Source organism: Heliangelus exortis, chromosome 26 (assembly GCF_036169615.1).
Source record: "Heliangelus exortis chromosome 26, bHelExo1.hap1, whole genome shotgun sequence".
NCBI classification, from domain to species: Eukaryota; Metazoa; Chordata; class Aves; order Apodiformes; family Trochilidae; genus Heliangelus; species Heliangelus exortis.
In genome coordinates, this window is record NC_092447.1 from 3,007,975 (window position 1) to 3,021,305 (window position 13,331).

At 45.9% G+C, this 13,331-nt stretch overlaps 1 protein-coding gene across 2 annotated transcripts in view; it reads left to right on the forward strand.

Moving 5' to 3' along the window:
- Positions 1-961: 961 nt before the first annotated feature.
- The window catches only part of UBASH3B (ubiquitin associated and SH3 domain containing B), a 64,735-nt gene continuing 52,365 nt past the window's right edge, over positions 962-13,331 (forward strand). The window contains exon 1 of one of the 2 annotated variants that reach the window (XM_071769210.1): positions 962-1,313. In XM_071769210.1, coding sequence (XP_071625311.1) covers positions 1,262-1,313 — 52 coding nt within the window. In that variant the 5' untranslated portion in view covers positions 962-1,261. The remainder of the gene's footprint in view (positions 1,314-13,331) is intronic. The other variant, XM_071769209.1, reaches the window with a different exon arrangement.

Consider the following 13,331-nt stretch of genomic DNA (forward strand, 5'->3'; position numbering starts at 1 on the left):
AGATGCCTCTTGCCATCCATAAACCCCGGGGTTTACACCCCAAACATACAACCAGGAATAAAGCAGCAGTATTTGTCCCACCCAGCCCATAGGAACACACAGATTTTGCGGGGGGGAGTGTTCTGTGTCTCGGAGGACCTTCCCTGGTCCCTACCCTGGGACTGAGATGCTCTCAGGCCACGTATTCCAAGTGCCAGCCCGGAGATGGTTGAGAAGGACGGAGAAACACAAGGCTGAGGTGGAAATTTGAGCGCACAACTCCCCTCTCACTACAGAGCGAGTTGAATCGCGAGTGCTGGCACATCAAAGCGGCGCTAAGGGGTGGGCAGAGCCCCCTGAAGTCCCGGTGTTGTACCCCCCTCCCCCCCCCCCCTTTCTGCTCTCTCTCTCCCGCGTAGATTGAGAAAAAGAAAAAAAAAAAACAAAACATAAAAACCAAACCAACGAAACAAAAAACACTAAGGAAAAAAAAAAAGAAGGAAAAAAAGAAAAAAAAAGAAAAGAAAAAAAAAGAAAAAAAAAAAAGAAAAAGAAAAAAAAAGGAAAAAAAAGGAGGAAGAAGAAAGAAAAAAAAAGAAAAAAAGAGAAAAGAAAGAAAAAAGGGGGGAAAAAAAGAAGGAAAAAAGGAGGGAAAAAATGAAAGAAAAAAAAAAAACAACCCAAAGAAAGAAAAAAGAAAAAAAAAAAAGGAAAAAAAAAAGAGAAAAAAATAAACCGGAACAATTGCTTCCACACGTGCTTTCGTATTTTAAAGCAAGCCTTCACTCTCCCTACCTGCTCCAACACTGCTCCGCGCATCCCCCCTACCCCCCACTCATCCCCCGTGGCGGGTGTGCTCCCCGACCCCTTCCCCACGGCCCGAGCCCCTCGGGACCGGCGTGGGGCCGGCTGCACCCCCACCTCCCCACCCCACGCCCCCCCTCCTCCCGCCCGGAGGCGGCTTTAGAGCTCGGGGGCGGGCGGCTTCTCCTCGCCGCCCCGCCGATCCTTTGCCAAGTCGCCGGTGGCGGCGTGGGCTGCGCGGGGCGCGCAGGAGTGGGCGCGCAGCGCAGCGCGGCGGGCAGGGCTGGGAGCGGAGGAGGGCCCTGCCCCGGCCGGCCGGGCTCTGCGGGTGTGCGTGGATGGCCCTGCGAGGGCGGCGATGGCTGCGTGATGGCCCAGCGCGGGCAGCCCGCACCGCACGCCATGGCTGCCAAAGACGAGCTCTACAGCAAAGTCATCCCCAGGCGGAACCGGCAGCACCGCGCCGGGACCATCAAACATGGCTCGTCGCTGGAGATCCTGCTGTCAATGGGCTTCCCCAAAGCACGGGCGTAAGTCGCCGCCGCACCGGCCCCCTTTTCTTCCTCCCTCACTCTCCTCCTTTCCCCCCCCCCCCCCTCCTTTTCCGCGCCTCTTCCCCCTTTTCGTTTTACGGCGGCGAAAAGCGACGGGAGCTTTTCTGCTTCGCTGCTCCAGCCCGCCGAGGCCGGGGGGGGAGGGATGCGGGGCAGCCCGGGGATGCGCTCCCGGAGCGCTCCGGGGATGCTGCAGGGGCCGAGGGATGCTCCGGGTCGCCGCTCCCGGCAGCCGCCGCCGCCTCCAGGCAGGAGCCAAAGCCGGGGATCGAGGGGCTTTGGGGAGGGGGGGGTGGCTGGCAGGTGCCGCCCAAGGGAGCTGAAGGGCCTCGCTGCAAAGTTTGGGATGGGCAAGGAGGCGGTTTTGTGGAATTCGGTTGGAATTGGAGCCCATCGTTCCCCTGGCTTTGGAAATAAGGAGTCCTTGGGCGCAATTGCTTTGGCTAACTCGGTCACCCGGGAGATTTTCTTTAATCCACGTACAAGAGAACCCCAAAGGAACGGAGCAATAGAAGAAAATTCCCGTAGTCCAGAGTGGTAGGTTTTTCTTGCCCGACTTAGCAATGCCCTGGTGTAATCTCCCTGCATGTGCTTATGCTTTAAATTAATTAGGCAGCAACCTAATGGTAACTTAATGATGACTCTCCCAGTTTTAAACAGTGACTCCTGAAGTGGGACTGTGGGCTTTAGGATGCAAATGAAACCAGCAGGGACTTGGATGATTCCTTGATCTGCTTAAGTTTTCCTTTTGCTGCTGATACCAATCAGAACTCAGTGGTTTTGCAGCCTGTCCTTGTGCATTTGTTTTCTTCTGAGAAATACAGAGGAACACATGTGCTGTTTTAAGGATATTTGTCAGCTGTGGATTCACGATCCAGTAGGACAAACAGAAAATCTCATGTGTGTTTTCCATTGCCCTACTGATGCTCTTTCTGTCTGTCAGTTATCTAGAGCTATCTGCTGAAATCAACAGCATTTATGTACAGTGAATGCAAATGGAGTTAATAGGAGGCTGGTGACTTCATGCTCTGCTTGTATGGAAAAACAGATGTGCATCTTTCTGTGCAGCTAGAGAAAAAAAACAGTCTAATACTATGAATGAAACTAGTTATTACCTGTACAACAGTGCCATCAAGGCTGACAGACAGCCCCACTCTTCCCTTTACTGTTAGCTGAGGAGCTATCCCTGGGGCTCATTGCCCAAGGAAATGCAAACATTTGCCAAAAATGGACCCAAAGTTTCATCGTTCAATATAGGGAAGGTTAAACACAAAGAGCAAGCCAGAGAAAGGGGTAAAATATCCCCAGCTGCAAAAAGCATTTATTGCAATTGTAACCAGCCAGCCAGCTAAAGAAGTCTTGGTACTAAATTCAGGGTAATGCAATATAACCCTGTTGGATAGCTCAGCTCTCTGCTGGGAGGGGAGCTGCTTTCCCCCGTCTGAAGTAGAAATTAGTGCCCCTGTTCCAGCCTGCTGGAGATACTACAAATAATTCATCAGTAAAATTCAGATGAGAGGTAAAATGGAAATAAAACCAAACCAGTAAGTACTGCCACCAAGGGCACACTCTGGAACGGTTCAGAAGCATGAGAGATGGCATCCTGTGGCAAAAGGACATTCCCTAAAGGTCACAGCTTCCCAGAAGCTGCTCTTTAACTCTCAGCATACCTACTCAGTAGGTACAAATGACAGAGATTACTGAGTTGCCCAGGAGGTACAAAAAAAGTCTCAAAAAAATGTTATTGAGTCTTAAAACTCTTTCAAGTCTTCTCCCCAGGCTCTCCCACCTCTCTTTTCTACCCCAAAGCTTCAGTTACTACAGGAGACAGAGAATTCAGTGAAAAGGGGGATTTCAAGTCTGTGCCTGTAGATCCTGCATACAGATACAAGCCAGGCTGATACTTAAAAGTGGTGACCATCTGTTGGGATGGCACAGGAAAAACAAAGCTCCCAAGTTGTCAGACTAGACTGTCATGCATGTCACAAAGTGCCAGTGCTGTTGGCATCAGTGGCCTCCTGGCTTTTTGGTAGAGCTGGGGGGATTGACTGGGGCAGGGGACAGAGAGAACTGTTGAAGCTGTGGTAAGAGAAACAGGAGTTATCTGGAGATTTTCTCAGATGTGATGCTGACAGTACTGAGATCCTGAGAAATAATCACATTGTCTAGCTTGCAGCTTCTCATTTAACTTGAGTAACTTTATGTACCTCACACGCCTACCAGTAGGTCAGCTTTTGTCTCTTTGAAACAGAAATCATTAATTATTTGATAATACTTCTCTATGCTTACAGTTTATAACAGTAATAAGAGCTCAGATGGCCAGGATGATCCTGGGCTTGCTGAGGATTCTCATGTTCATTTTATTTTCCTGGTTTCATGTTACTTTGGGGATGCCAATTCCACCCTCTATATGCTAAAATAATAAAAGGTGAAGGAATAAATATTATTTCCAAATACTACTAGATGGTAGGAGTAGACAAGGGTAGAAAATTCTGAGACAAAGAGAGGATGTCACAGGCATTTATGCTTCAGGTACAAAGTGCAAAACTGCCCTGAATTTTTTGTTCCAATAAAGGCATTATTAAATAAGCCTATATTTGTCTGTCCTGCATGTGGTGTATAGGGGACTGGGGACAAAGTGTCCATCAAAGAAGAACATATCTTTCCTTTCTGAGCTAAGATAAACTGAGGTGTATATATATATATATATAACTCCACTGTTACCAATGTCTCACAGCAGACTGGGACCCCAGAGGTTTTCCTTGCCTTGTTGGCACCAGCAGCAGAGCAGCTCTGTTGTGTGCTGCTGGACAGATGTCTGTCTGTCTGTCTGTCCCTCCTTCCTTCCCAGCATCAGCTTCAATTCAGCTGGGCTACTCTAAATTCCCTTTACAGCCTTTACAGGCTGTATTTACCTGTGTATGGCAGTTGCTCACACCAGGCATCACTTTGGACCATTGCCACAAAGAGTTTTTTCTCTTTTGGGTTTATTTTGTCACCATATAATCATTACTTTTCTATTTTGCAATTAGCCAATTATGCTACGTCCTGTCTAGTCACACAGGAGGATGCTCTCCCTCTCCCAAGCAGTTTCTGATTCAAGCAAAGCAAATGTTCTGATTGCCATTTTGCAATCTGAGCACCAAAGCCAAGCATTTTACCCAGGGTGACACATAAAATTAACCAGCTCCCCAATGTCTCATGACCCTAAATACAATAACAGCCTCCCTCTAGAAAAGATTTCTCACAGCTGTTAATTCCCACTTGCCCCAAAATATTCTGCCTCATCTCATTATGGATCTATCATCAGTGGTTGCACCCACAAGACTAATCTGACTGCCAGCACCTCTCATTATTGTGTGATAATCCCATATTTGTGTTGATAGCCTTCCTGAGAGGCAGTAGAAGGGGAAGCACAATGTAGTTTACAGACCATTGAAACCACAGGGGATCACTTAAAACTATTACACGTGTACAAGCAATTAAAAAAAATCCATGGGTAGTGTGTAAAATGCTGAACAGAGCAATATTTAGTGAGGGGCTGTGGTTTCTTTCAGGATGAAAGAAGGCCTCTTGCCCAACTTAAATTAGTGGAATTAATATTAGGGATAAGCAGTTGAAATCCTCTTTCCTGCGTGGTGCAGGTTTGGGAATCTGCAGTTTTAAAAGTTTCATGTCAGAGTTTGAACTCCTCCAAAACACCCTCAAAAAGAGAAAATTAAAATTCTAGTAAGAGAAAAAAAAAATCCTGTTTGCTTTGTTTTAATTCTGAGTGTGCAAATGTGCCTGAAATATAAATACATAAAATTTAAAATGTTACTTGAGTCTCTGCATAGAGCTCTGAATGGAAGCCACAGCCCCAAGGTACTATTTCAGAAGAGATCCAGACCTAGAAATGAAGATAATTCTCTGGCCCCTGTCATTATTCAAACTGAGTTAAATCACTGCCCATAAACAGAACACTTAAATTACAGGCATCTTGCTTTTTTTTGGTTGCCATCCTCTGTGTGATAACTGAGAGATGAGCATTATTCTTGACACAGGTGGCAAAGCCTGAAAAAAAAGGGGCCCATCTTCTAGAGACAGGTCCATAATGCTGGTTCAGTGTGTAAATGCTTTGCTCCTGGGTGGATCTGCTGATGCCAGACACAATCCCAAACACTTCCCCCTTATAAAAGTGGGACAGACAGAAATATTGGACACTTTACCATGAATCAACTTCACTGCTTCCCCTCTGCTACACATTTCCTCCTTCCTCCCTCCCACAAAAGACCACCTGGGTTTCACCCTGTGTTCATGGCCATGAAGAGGAGTTAATTCACAAAGCTGTACCACGTTTCCCCTGCTCCTGAAGAGAGAGCCAAGCCAGTCTGATTGTGATTTGCTTTCTCAGTAGCTGTGAGAATATAGGAATATTAAGAGTTTCATTATCCTCCAAGAAAAGAAGCTCAGATCCAGTTTACAAACAGCAAAATCTTCTCTTGTGTTTTCACAATGTTTTCTAGGCTGCTAAAACATGTTTTGCTTGGTAACAGACTTAGCAACATCACAGCACTGAGCACGGAAAGGCTGCAAAGTCTCTCATTCCTTGAGGGTTTGAACTGGATTTGGGAAATAAAATACTGCATGGGGAAAAAAAAAAAAAGTGCAGCCGATGATCTTTGGATTTTTAAGTGGTTTCTGTTCCTTCACAGCCTTGCCTTCAGGGTGTTAGCTTTCTGCAAATACTCTTGGCTGAAATTCATCCTACTACAAAGGACCAGCCCAAAGCGTGGGCATCCCCTAAGCCCCACTTAAGCCCAAGCTTTAGGAGGGTTTTCATGCTACATGATGATTTTTAGTGGCCTGGGGTGGGGAGGGAAACCCCATCCCAAGCGAAGCAGTTGATGGATAGAAATGTTTCTAGAAACAACAGCTCAAGGCTACATTACAAGTGGATTTCCAAGTTTGTGAACAGCACTGGAGGAAATCTTCAGCCACTGCATGGAAAATCTGGGTGGTAGAACCACAAGGTTTGGGCAAAACCTTCTCCTAATGCTCTGTGCCCACCATTCAAGACAGTGGCTTTCAGGCTCTGATAGAACCACTGGGGCCATGCAGAACATAAATCATGTACCCAAAATACTTCATTTTCCAGCACTGCATATCAGCCATCAGACTGATGGACATTTTTAAGCAGGGGCTTCATAGGAAGTGTTTGTGACCCAGCTTACACTTGACTTCCAGCATTAGAAGAGGAACTTGGCTGGAGGTGGCAGACCACTTGAACAAGAGCTGCTTCCTCTATTGTAACCTTCCCTTTTCCCTCTCAAGGCTTTTGTGAGAAGCTGGGGGGCAGGCAGCTCTTTTTCTACTCGGGGGTTTAAGGGCTGAGACTCCACTGTAACTTGAGCAGTGGTTTGAGCAATCAACCCATCTCGTTCCTGTATTGCAGTTCCTAGGTTCAGCTCTGAGGCCTCTCAACAATTTCGTCCATCTGTGCTGGAAAGGGTCCAACAGGTCTGTACTGTGCAGAGGAACATGGATATTGGGTCAGCAGCTGCCAGGAAGGTGCACTGGAGAAAGGCTTGAGTGAACAGACATTTGGGATAGAGTCCCTCTGCCTGGGGATTTTTTTTTCCACTGGTTTTATTGCAGCTTTCTGCTCTGGGACCATGACTGCAGTATTCAGATTGTTCCGTGCCACTCTGTTTGGTGTGGGGGAGATCTCTATCAGAGTTCCTTGCTTCAAAGTTCTAAATGGCTAAAACATAGAGGGCTCTTTATTTTCACTGCACAGCCTAGAAACTGAGGCACAGAGAAGCTTATACATCAAATCTGTACTTGGGCTGGCACTTGCACCTCAATCTGTAGTTCCAGTCTGTTAGCTCAATCACAAGGCTTAGATAGCTAATCAGAACATCTATTTCCATGACATTGTGTAAAATTTTCAAATGGGGAGAGAGCTGCTCCCATCAGAGGTAGGAGCAGCCACTCCTGTGATAAGATCACAATCTACAGTGATAATGGCAGCACCAGCATTCCATATTACCCCAGTGATTCAGTATCCAGAACTGCCATTAATCATATCTGATAGCTGGAAAAAAGTGGAACAATCAGATATTCAGGTCTGATGTTGACAAAGAAAATGTTTCTGCCACAAACAGGGGGAAAATAGTTTAAGGGCAGGGCATCCCTGTACAAGGTCAGCAATCACTGCAATACTTGCTGTGTAAGTTGCCCAGAGAGCAAACCTTCATGTGTTCAGGGGAGGGAAAAAACCCTCATCTTTCTAGTGCTTTTACACATTGGGTTTCACTGGGATCCCATATTTAAATGTTGAAGTAAAAGATTTTTTTGTCTTGGAGCAAAGGCCCTGAAATTGATCCTACTCTCTACACAGGGAAGGAGAGAAGCTGCAGAAAGTGCAACCCAGACCCCACACATCAATGACAGAGCCTGAAAAATTACTTCGTGCCTTGTGTGTCAAAAACCCAAGCAGTTAATCACTTCATCCTTAGCATGCAATTCCCTTTCAAGCTACACATCAGTTTGGAGTGATACAGAAACCAGTGTTATCTTTTCCTTTTCTGTTCCTTTTCTCTCTCACTTCACAGACCTGATAACTACTGTCAGGCGCCAGTTTAAATTTACTGATGAGATTCTCAAGACAAAGACTCACCAGAGAAACTCCTGATTTCAGATATCAACCCCGGGCTGTTTAAATGGAGCCTTGTTTGCATAAAAAATGCTGATTATTCTTCTCCCTTGGAGGCTTGGTGACAGTGGCAGTGTGCTGGCCTGTTTCTGCAGAATTCTGCAGCACTTCTTATAAAGTTTTCTGGAAGTTTACCCCTAGACTAGGAGCAGGAGGCCATGCCTGAAGGGTGTTGCCAGCCCTGGGGACCCCCTAGATAAATATAATGTCAGGATTTGGGGGGGAATTCCATTCTCTGAAAGATCAGGGACAAAAATTAAAAAACCATAAAAACTATTTTGGTGCTTTTAACTGTCAAGTGCTAACCCTACTGGCTCCTGATGGGTCCTGCATTTTCAAGTCACTTCTGAAAGTGAATCTTAGACTCTCAGACCCAAACCTTGCTTACACTTGGAAATGTTGCCCTGGGTTTTAAGCGGTGCTCATAGCGGATTCACAGCGTGTGCTCTGCAATTGCAAAAAGAATAGAGACATCCATGTGTGTGTCTGTACTGCACCAGTCTAATTATCCTCAACAAGCAGAGTCATCAAAAGAGCTGTAGTTCAGCAGCTGACAGCATTTTGGATTCCATCACCAGGACTCACTGCAGGCTTTGTGCATTACAATGGGGTGCGCCCAGGCGCCTGTGTCTTACTCACCCCCTATATAAACAGACCTGAAAAGAATAGGCCCTGGCTTTGCTTGGCATTCTTCTGTCCCCACCATATCCTCTGCTGCCTGCTCGTGCACAAAGACTGAATCTAGAGAGCAGCATAAAGTGGAGGGGGGAAAAAACACCAGCAAGAAATAATAGGAAATAATAGGATCGCCCACCGAGCAGCAGTGTAAAACTTAAACACTTATAAGCTGGAACCCAGAATGAGTGACAGGATGTGTATTTGATGCCTTTGCTTTCCCCAGACAGCAAATTCAGGTCCTTGGGACTGAAATTTCCTGTCCTTGCTAGCAGGAAGACCTTGCAGGGCAGTCCCCATCAGCAAGAGATGAGCATGGAAAAGTTCTGCATGTGGCAGAGTCTATGTGGGGACCTTTCATATGGTATTTAGCCAGGTTCTGCAGCTCGTGGTAGTGCAGAATTAATCATTCCTGGTTGGTGACTGTAAAATAATTGTAGAAATGGATGTGTTTCAGAGAGATTTTTCATCCCCTGATTTGTAAAAATGACTATTTTTTATCTCTTCCACCTAGTAAAATATAGTGAGTTCTTGCACAACACAAACCTCATTAATGTCCCGATTCAGCAAAGCCCTTCCTTGAGCACATGCTTCTCCTGAAAGTCTGAGATCAAGATGTTTGATACATTTCTACCCAGAATGAAAGGAAAGGCATTAAATGGCATCAGAAATACCTGAAATAGATAAAGTGGTACCGCTTTTCTCCTAAGCTGTCTCTTGTTTTATTGAGACTGAATCAGCTTTATGACACAGCTTTCAAGCCCTGAGTTTGTGCTGCCATGAAACACCAGTGTTGTTTTTCCCCTTTCATAGCACCAGTGAGTAGAAGCCTGATTTTTATGCACCACTGTTGTGCTGGGGGCTGTGCAAACAGAAAAGGAAAACATCATTCCTGCTCCAAGAGCTGGCAATCCAAACAGGAGCCAGGGAGAGCAAATTTCTCTGGAGAGGAGGATAGGGAGAGGCCACATGAGGAAGCAGACAGTGTCATCTCCTGCTGGCAGGCTGCAATCCCAGCATTGCCTCCCAAATCCTTTACTCCCAGTTGTTACCCATAGTTACAGGGAGTTAGATTGATGGCTGAGATCCACAGCTGCCTGGGAATGGCACTGTTATGAACAGCTACTTTGAAAGAAGTGTCATTCCCCTTGTGCAGACAAGAACAAGATTTCAAATGAGACAATACATCAAGTTTCTTGATGCCAGAGAGGGCACCTTCATTAACATTTGCCATCCCCTCAAGACCAAGGGCACTCTGGAATGGCAGGCTGCAAATGGTGTCAATGATGTCCTGCTCCCTTGCTCTGCTATTATATTGAATTTATTCTTCACGATCAATATTTCTTTCTGAGGGAAGCTGCCAAGTCTTAGCAAGTGTCAAATCACAATATATTACCCATGGATAACTTGCAGTCAGTTCTCCCAGGCACCATTCAGAGAAATCTCAAACTAAACAAGAATTGGATCTGGCTCATGTTCACACTAGTCTGTAGGCAATGGAAACAAGCTTTGGATAAATGTTAACTTACACAGCTGCACTTTACAAGATCCCTTTATATTCACTTTACAGTCATTTCAACCCCCTCCCATCATGTAGCTGGATCATAAAAGCATTCATGTCCTAAAGACCAAAGCCTCCAGTAGTATAAATCAGCCCAGCACAATTTACTTTGTTGGAGCAATAGTAACACACACCCAGATTTTACCCAGAAGTAAATTATTTCATTGCTACCAAAGCTTCCTTTAGAGAAACAGGGATTTTTTACACCATTCAGGTAACAAAAAGAGCCTGCGTGTAAATACAGATCAGTACCAAAGCCTCTGAGAGAAAAACACATTCCTCAGTTGCTTCTTGCCTATTCCCAGTGCTTTTATACCTTGGGGCTGCAGATAATAGACTTTTTTTTTACTGACTGCATCTCTGTGCTGCAGCCCAGCTTCTCAGTGCCCAGCTGCTGTGTGCTGGGGGAGCACTGGGGTCTCACAGCACTTCCAGAACTGCTGCACATAATGAGGTTTTTCCAGGCAGCCCGGGTGCAGCTGGGTCCCCAGGTACTCTGACTTATTTGGGTCTGAAACACATCAGCCAAGCACAGCAGGCTGGGGAGAGGATGAGTCAGGATGGGTGCACAGAGACCAGAACTGTGCAGGCAGATAAAATCATAGAATCATAGAATTGTCAGGGTTGGAAGGGACTCTTCAGATCCTCCAGTTCCAACCCCCCTGCCATGGGCAGGGACACCTCCCACCAGCTCAGGTTGCTAAGAGCCCCATCCAACCTGGCCTTAAAAACTTCCAGGGATGGATGGGGCTCCCACCACCTCTCTGGGCAACCTGGGCCAGGGTCTCACCACCCCATGGTGAAGAACTTCTTCCTAACATCTCATCTAAATCTCCCTTCCTCCAGTTTGAATCCATTCCCCCATATCCTATCACTCCCTGACATCCTAAAAATTTCCTCACCAGCTTTCTTGTAGCCCTCTTCAGATACTGGAAGGACACTAAGTTCTCCTTAATAATTCTCCTCTCCAGACTGAATAACCCAAACTTTCTCAGCTTGTAGCTGATGTTGTTTGCTTCCAGCATTACAGTGCTCACAGGCTCACTTTCCCATCAGTATCCATCATCTGTGCTGTGTAGCTCCCTCTCTGGAAGCCCCCAACTTTAGAGGTCAACACATCTTCCCAATTTCCATCACTTCCTTCCTCCAAAGCACCTGATCCTCACCAGGAATGGGGAATTCTAAAGGGGAGAAGGGAAAGTTGAAAGTGCCTGGGGTTTTGCTTGAGTCCCACCTGCCTACCAACATTTGACAAGCACCATTCACCACCCAAGGAGCTCACCAGGCTCCTTGTGTGAGTTGGGCTCACCAAAGGGGCTGGGCTGCCCCCTGTGATCCTTTTCCTGCTCTCCTAGGAAACTCCTGTGACCAGCTGCTGATTTCTGTGCTTGTGCTTGCTGTTCAGCCAGACCCATCTGCTGCAAAGTGAACTTTACAAGGGTAGAGCCAAGGCCGCCCAGTGAAAACCTGAAAAATCTTGGCTAAGTGATACTCAGTGTCTCTGCAAGTTAAACACCTCCCATCAAGCATGAAAGCATTTTAAGGTATTTGCCTGAGGACACAAAAGAGAGCTTCTTGCAGTCCTGGGTTTAGATCTCAGTAATTTGGATTTGCCAGCAGGCCATAAATAGCACCAGAATGTACACTTCTGTGGCAATTAGATCCCATCCCAGGCACCTACCTCAATTTTCCATCTACCAAAGTGTTCTCTGCAGTGTATCCACAAGTCTTAACAGGACGTTTGATGTGACTTTCATTTCACTAAGAGATATTGTGGTTTCTTAGGTGGGGTGTAAGCAATGGTAAGGCAGGAATCCTTTTTCCAGGCTGCTTTATCTTCCCCTTCCTTGCATCGGTTTTGAGCGTCAGGAACGTGCAGGCAGTTTGTTTGTGGAGTATCTTTTCAAATCACAAAAGTATTTGAACAATTTAGATGAGATTATGCAAATGGGATTGAATGTTGTGACTAGGTAATTGTTCCTTTGCTTCAAGGGATGTGTCAAAGCAGGCTGGAATGAAAAACTCCTGAAAACTACTGTGGATTTTTTTGTTATTGGATTTTTCTGGTATTGTTATCGGCGGCGGGTGCAAAAATCATTGGCAAATCCCAGGTGCATTCCATGTACACCCTGCAAGGCCTGGGCAGAGTTGCTTCCACTGCTAAAGAGTATTTTAAGTATACAGACTTCCCCAGGGCTTTCCAAGTTCAAGGCAAACTGGAGCTCTGCAGCAGCACGTTGGGCAGCAGGAATGGCATCCTTTGAACAGCAAGCTCCAGGGAACCACACAAGTTTCCACAGGCTCAAGGAGGAAACCAGGATGAATTTAGGTGCCAGTCTGGCAAAGGATTCAAACGTGTTGCTCAAGTTCAAACACATTAATAGCTCCATTGGTTTTAATTGAGCTTACTCAGGCAGGTAAATGCAGGGCTAGCTTGTGGCCTTCGAAACAATTTTGGTTTTAAATACTGTGGCACAGGGTGGAGTTTTGCTGAGGGTCTTTTGCTGCTCTTGCTACCATTAGCTAACTGCTTCATTTGGTTATCTGGATTAGTGTCTCTAATTTCATTTCCTCCTGGGTGCTAATCAGACTTTTTCTCATGTGTGTGTATGTGCATCCTGTTTGGTCTGAAATGTGCAATTCCATTACTTGGCTCTCACAACTCCTGTACCTGCTGCCCACACTGTTGCCCATGTCCCTTATCTGCAATTTGGAGAGGAACAGGGTTTCATCTACAGCCACTGCCCCCTAAAATTCCTGTGAATCTTCTGCCACCCACTCCAGTGCAAGGAAGGCAGAGAAATTTCCAGCAGCTTTCTTTGCCACCAGCCAGGTGATAAGTGTTATCACCATCCTCATTTCAGATGCAAAAACTGCAAGTAGAGAAGGATTAAGTTTGTTTTCCAAACTGGCTTTCAATTTTTTCTTTTATTTTAAACATGTAAAACCAGGCATGTGTGAGCACTCACACATCTAACCCCAGATGCATCATGTTCACCACCTTTGAAAATCCTTGCAGAACTGAAATGGAAGCATTCAAATTCAGCACCTGTTTCTGACA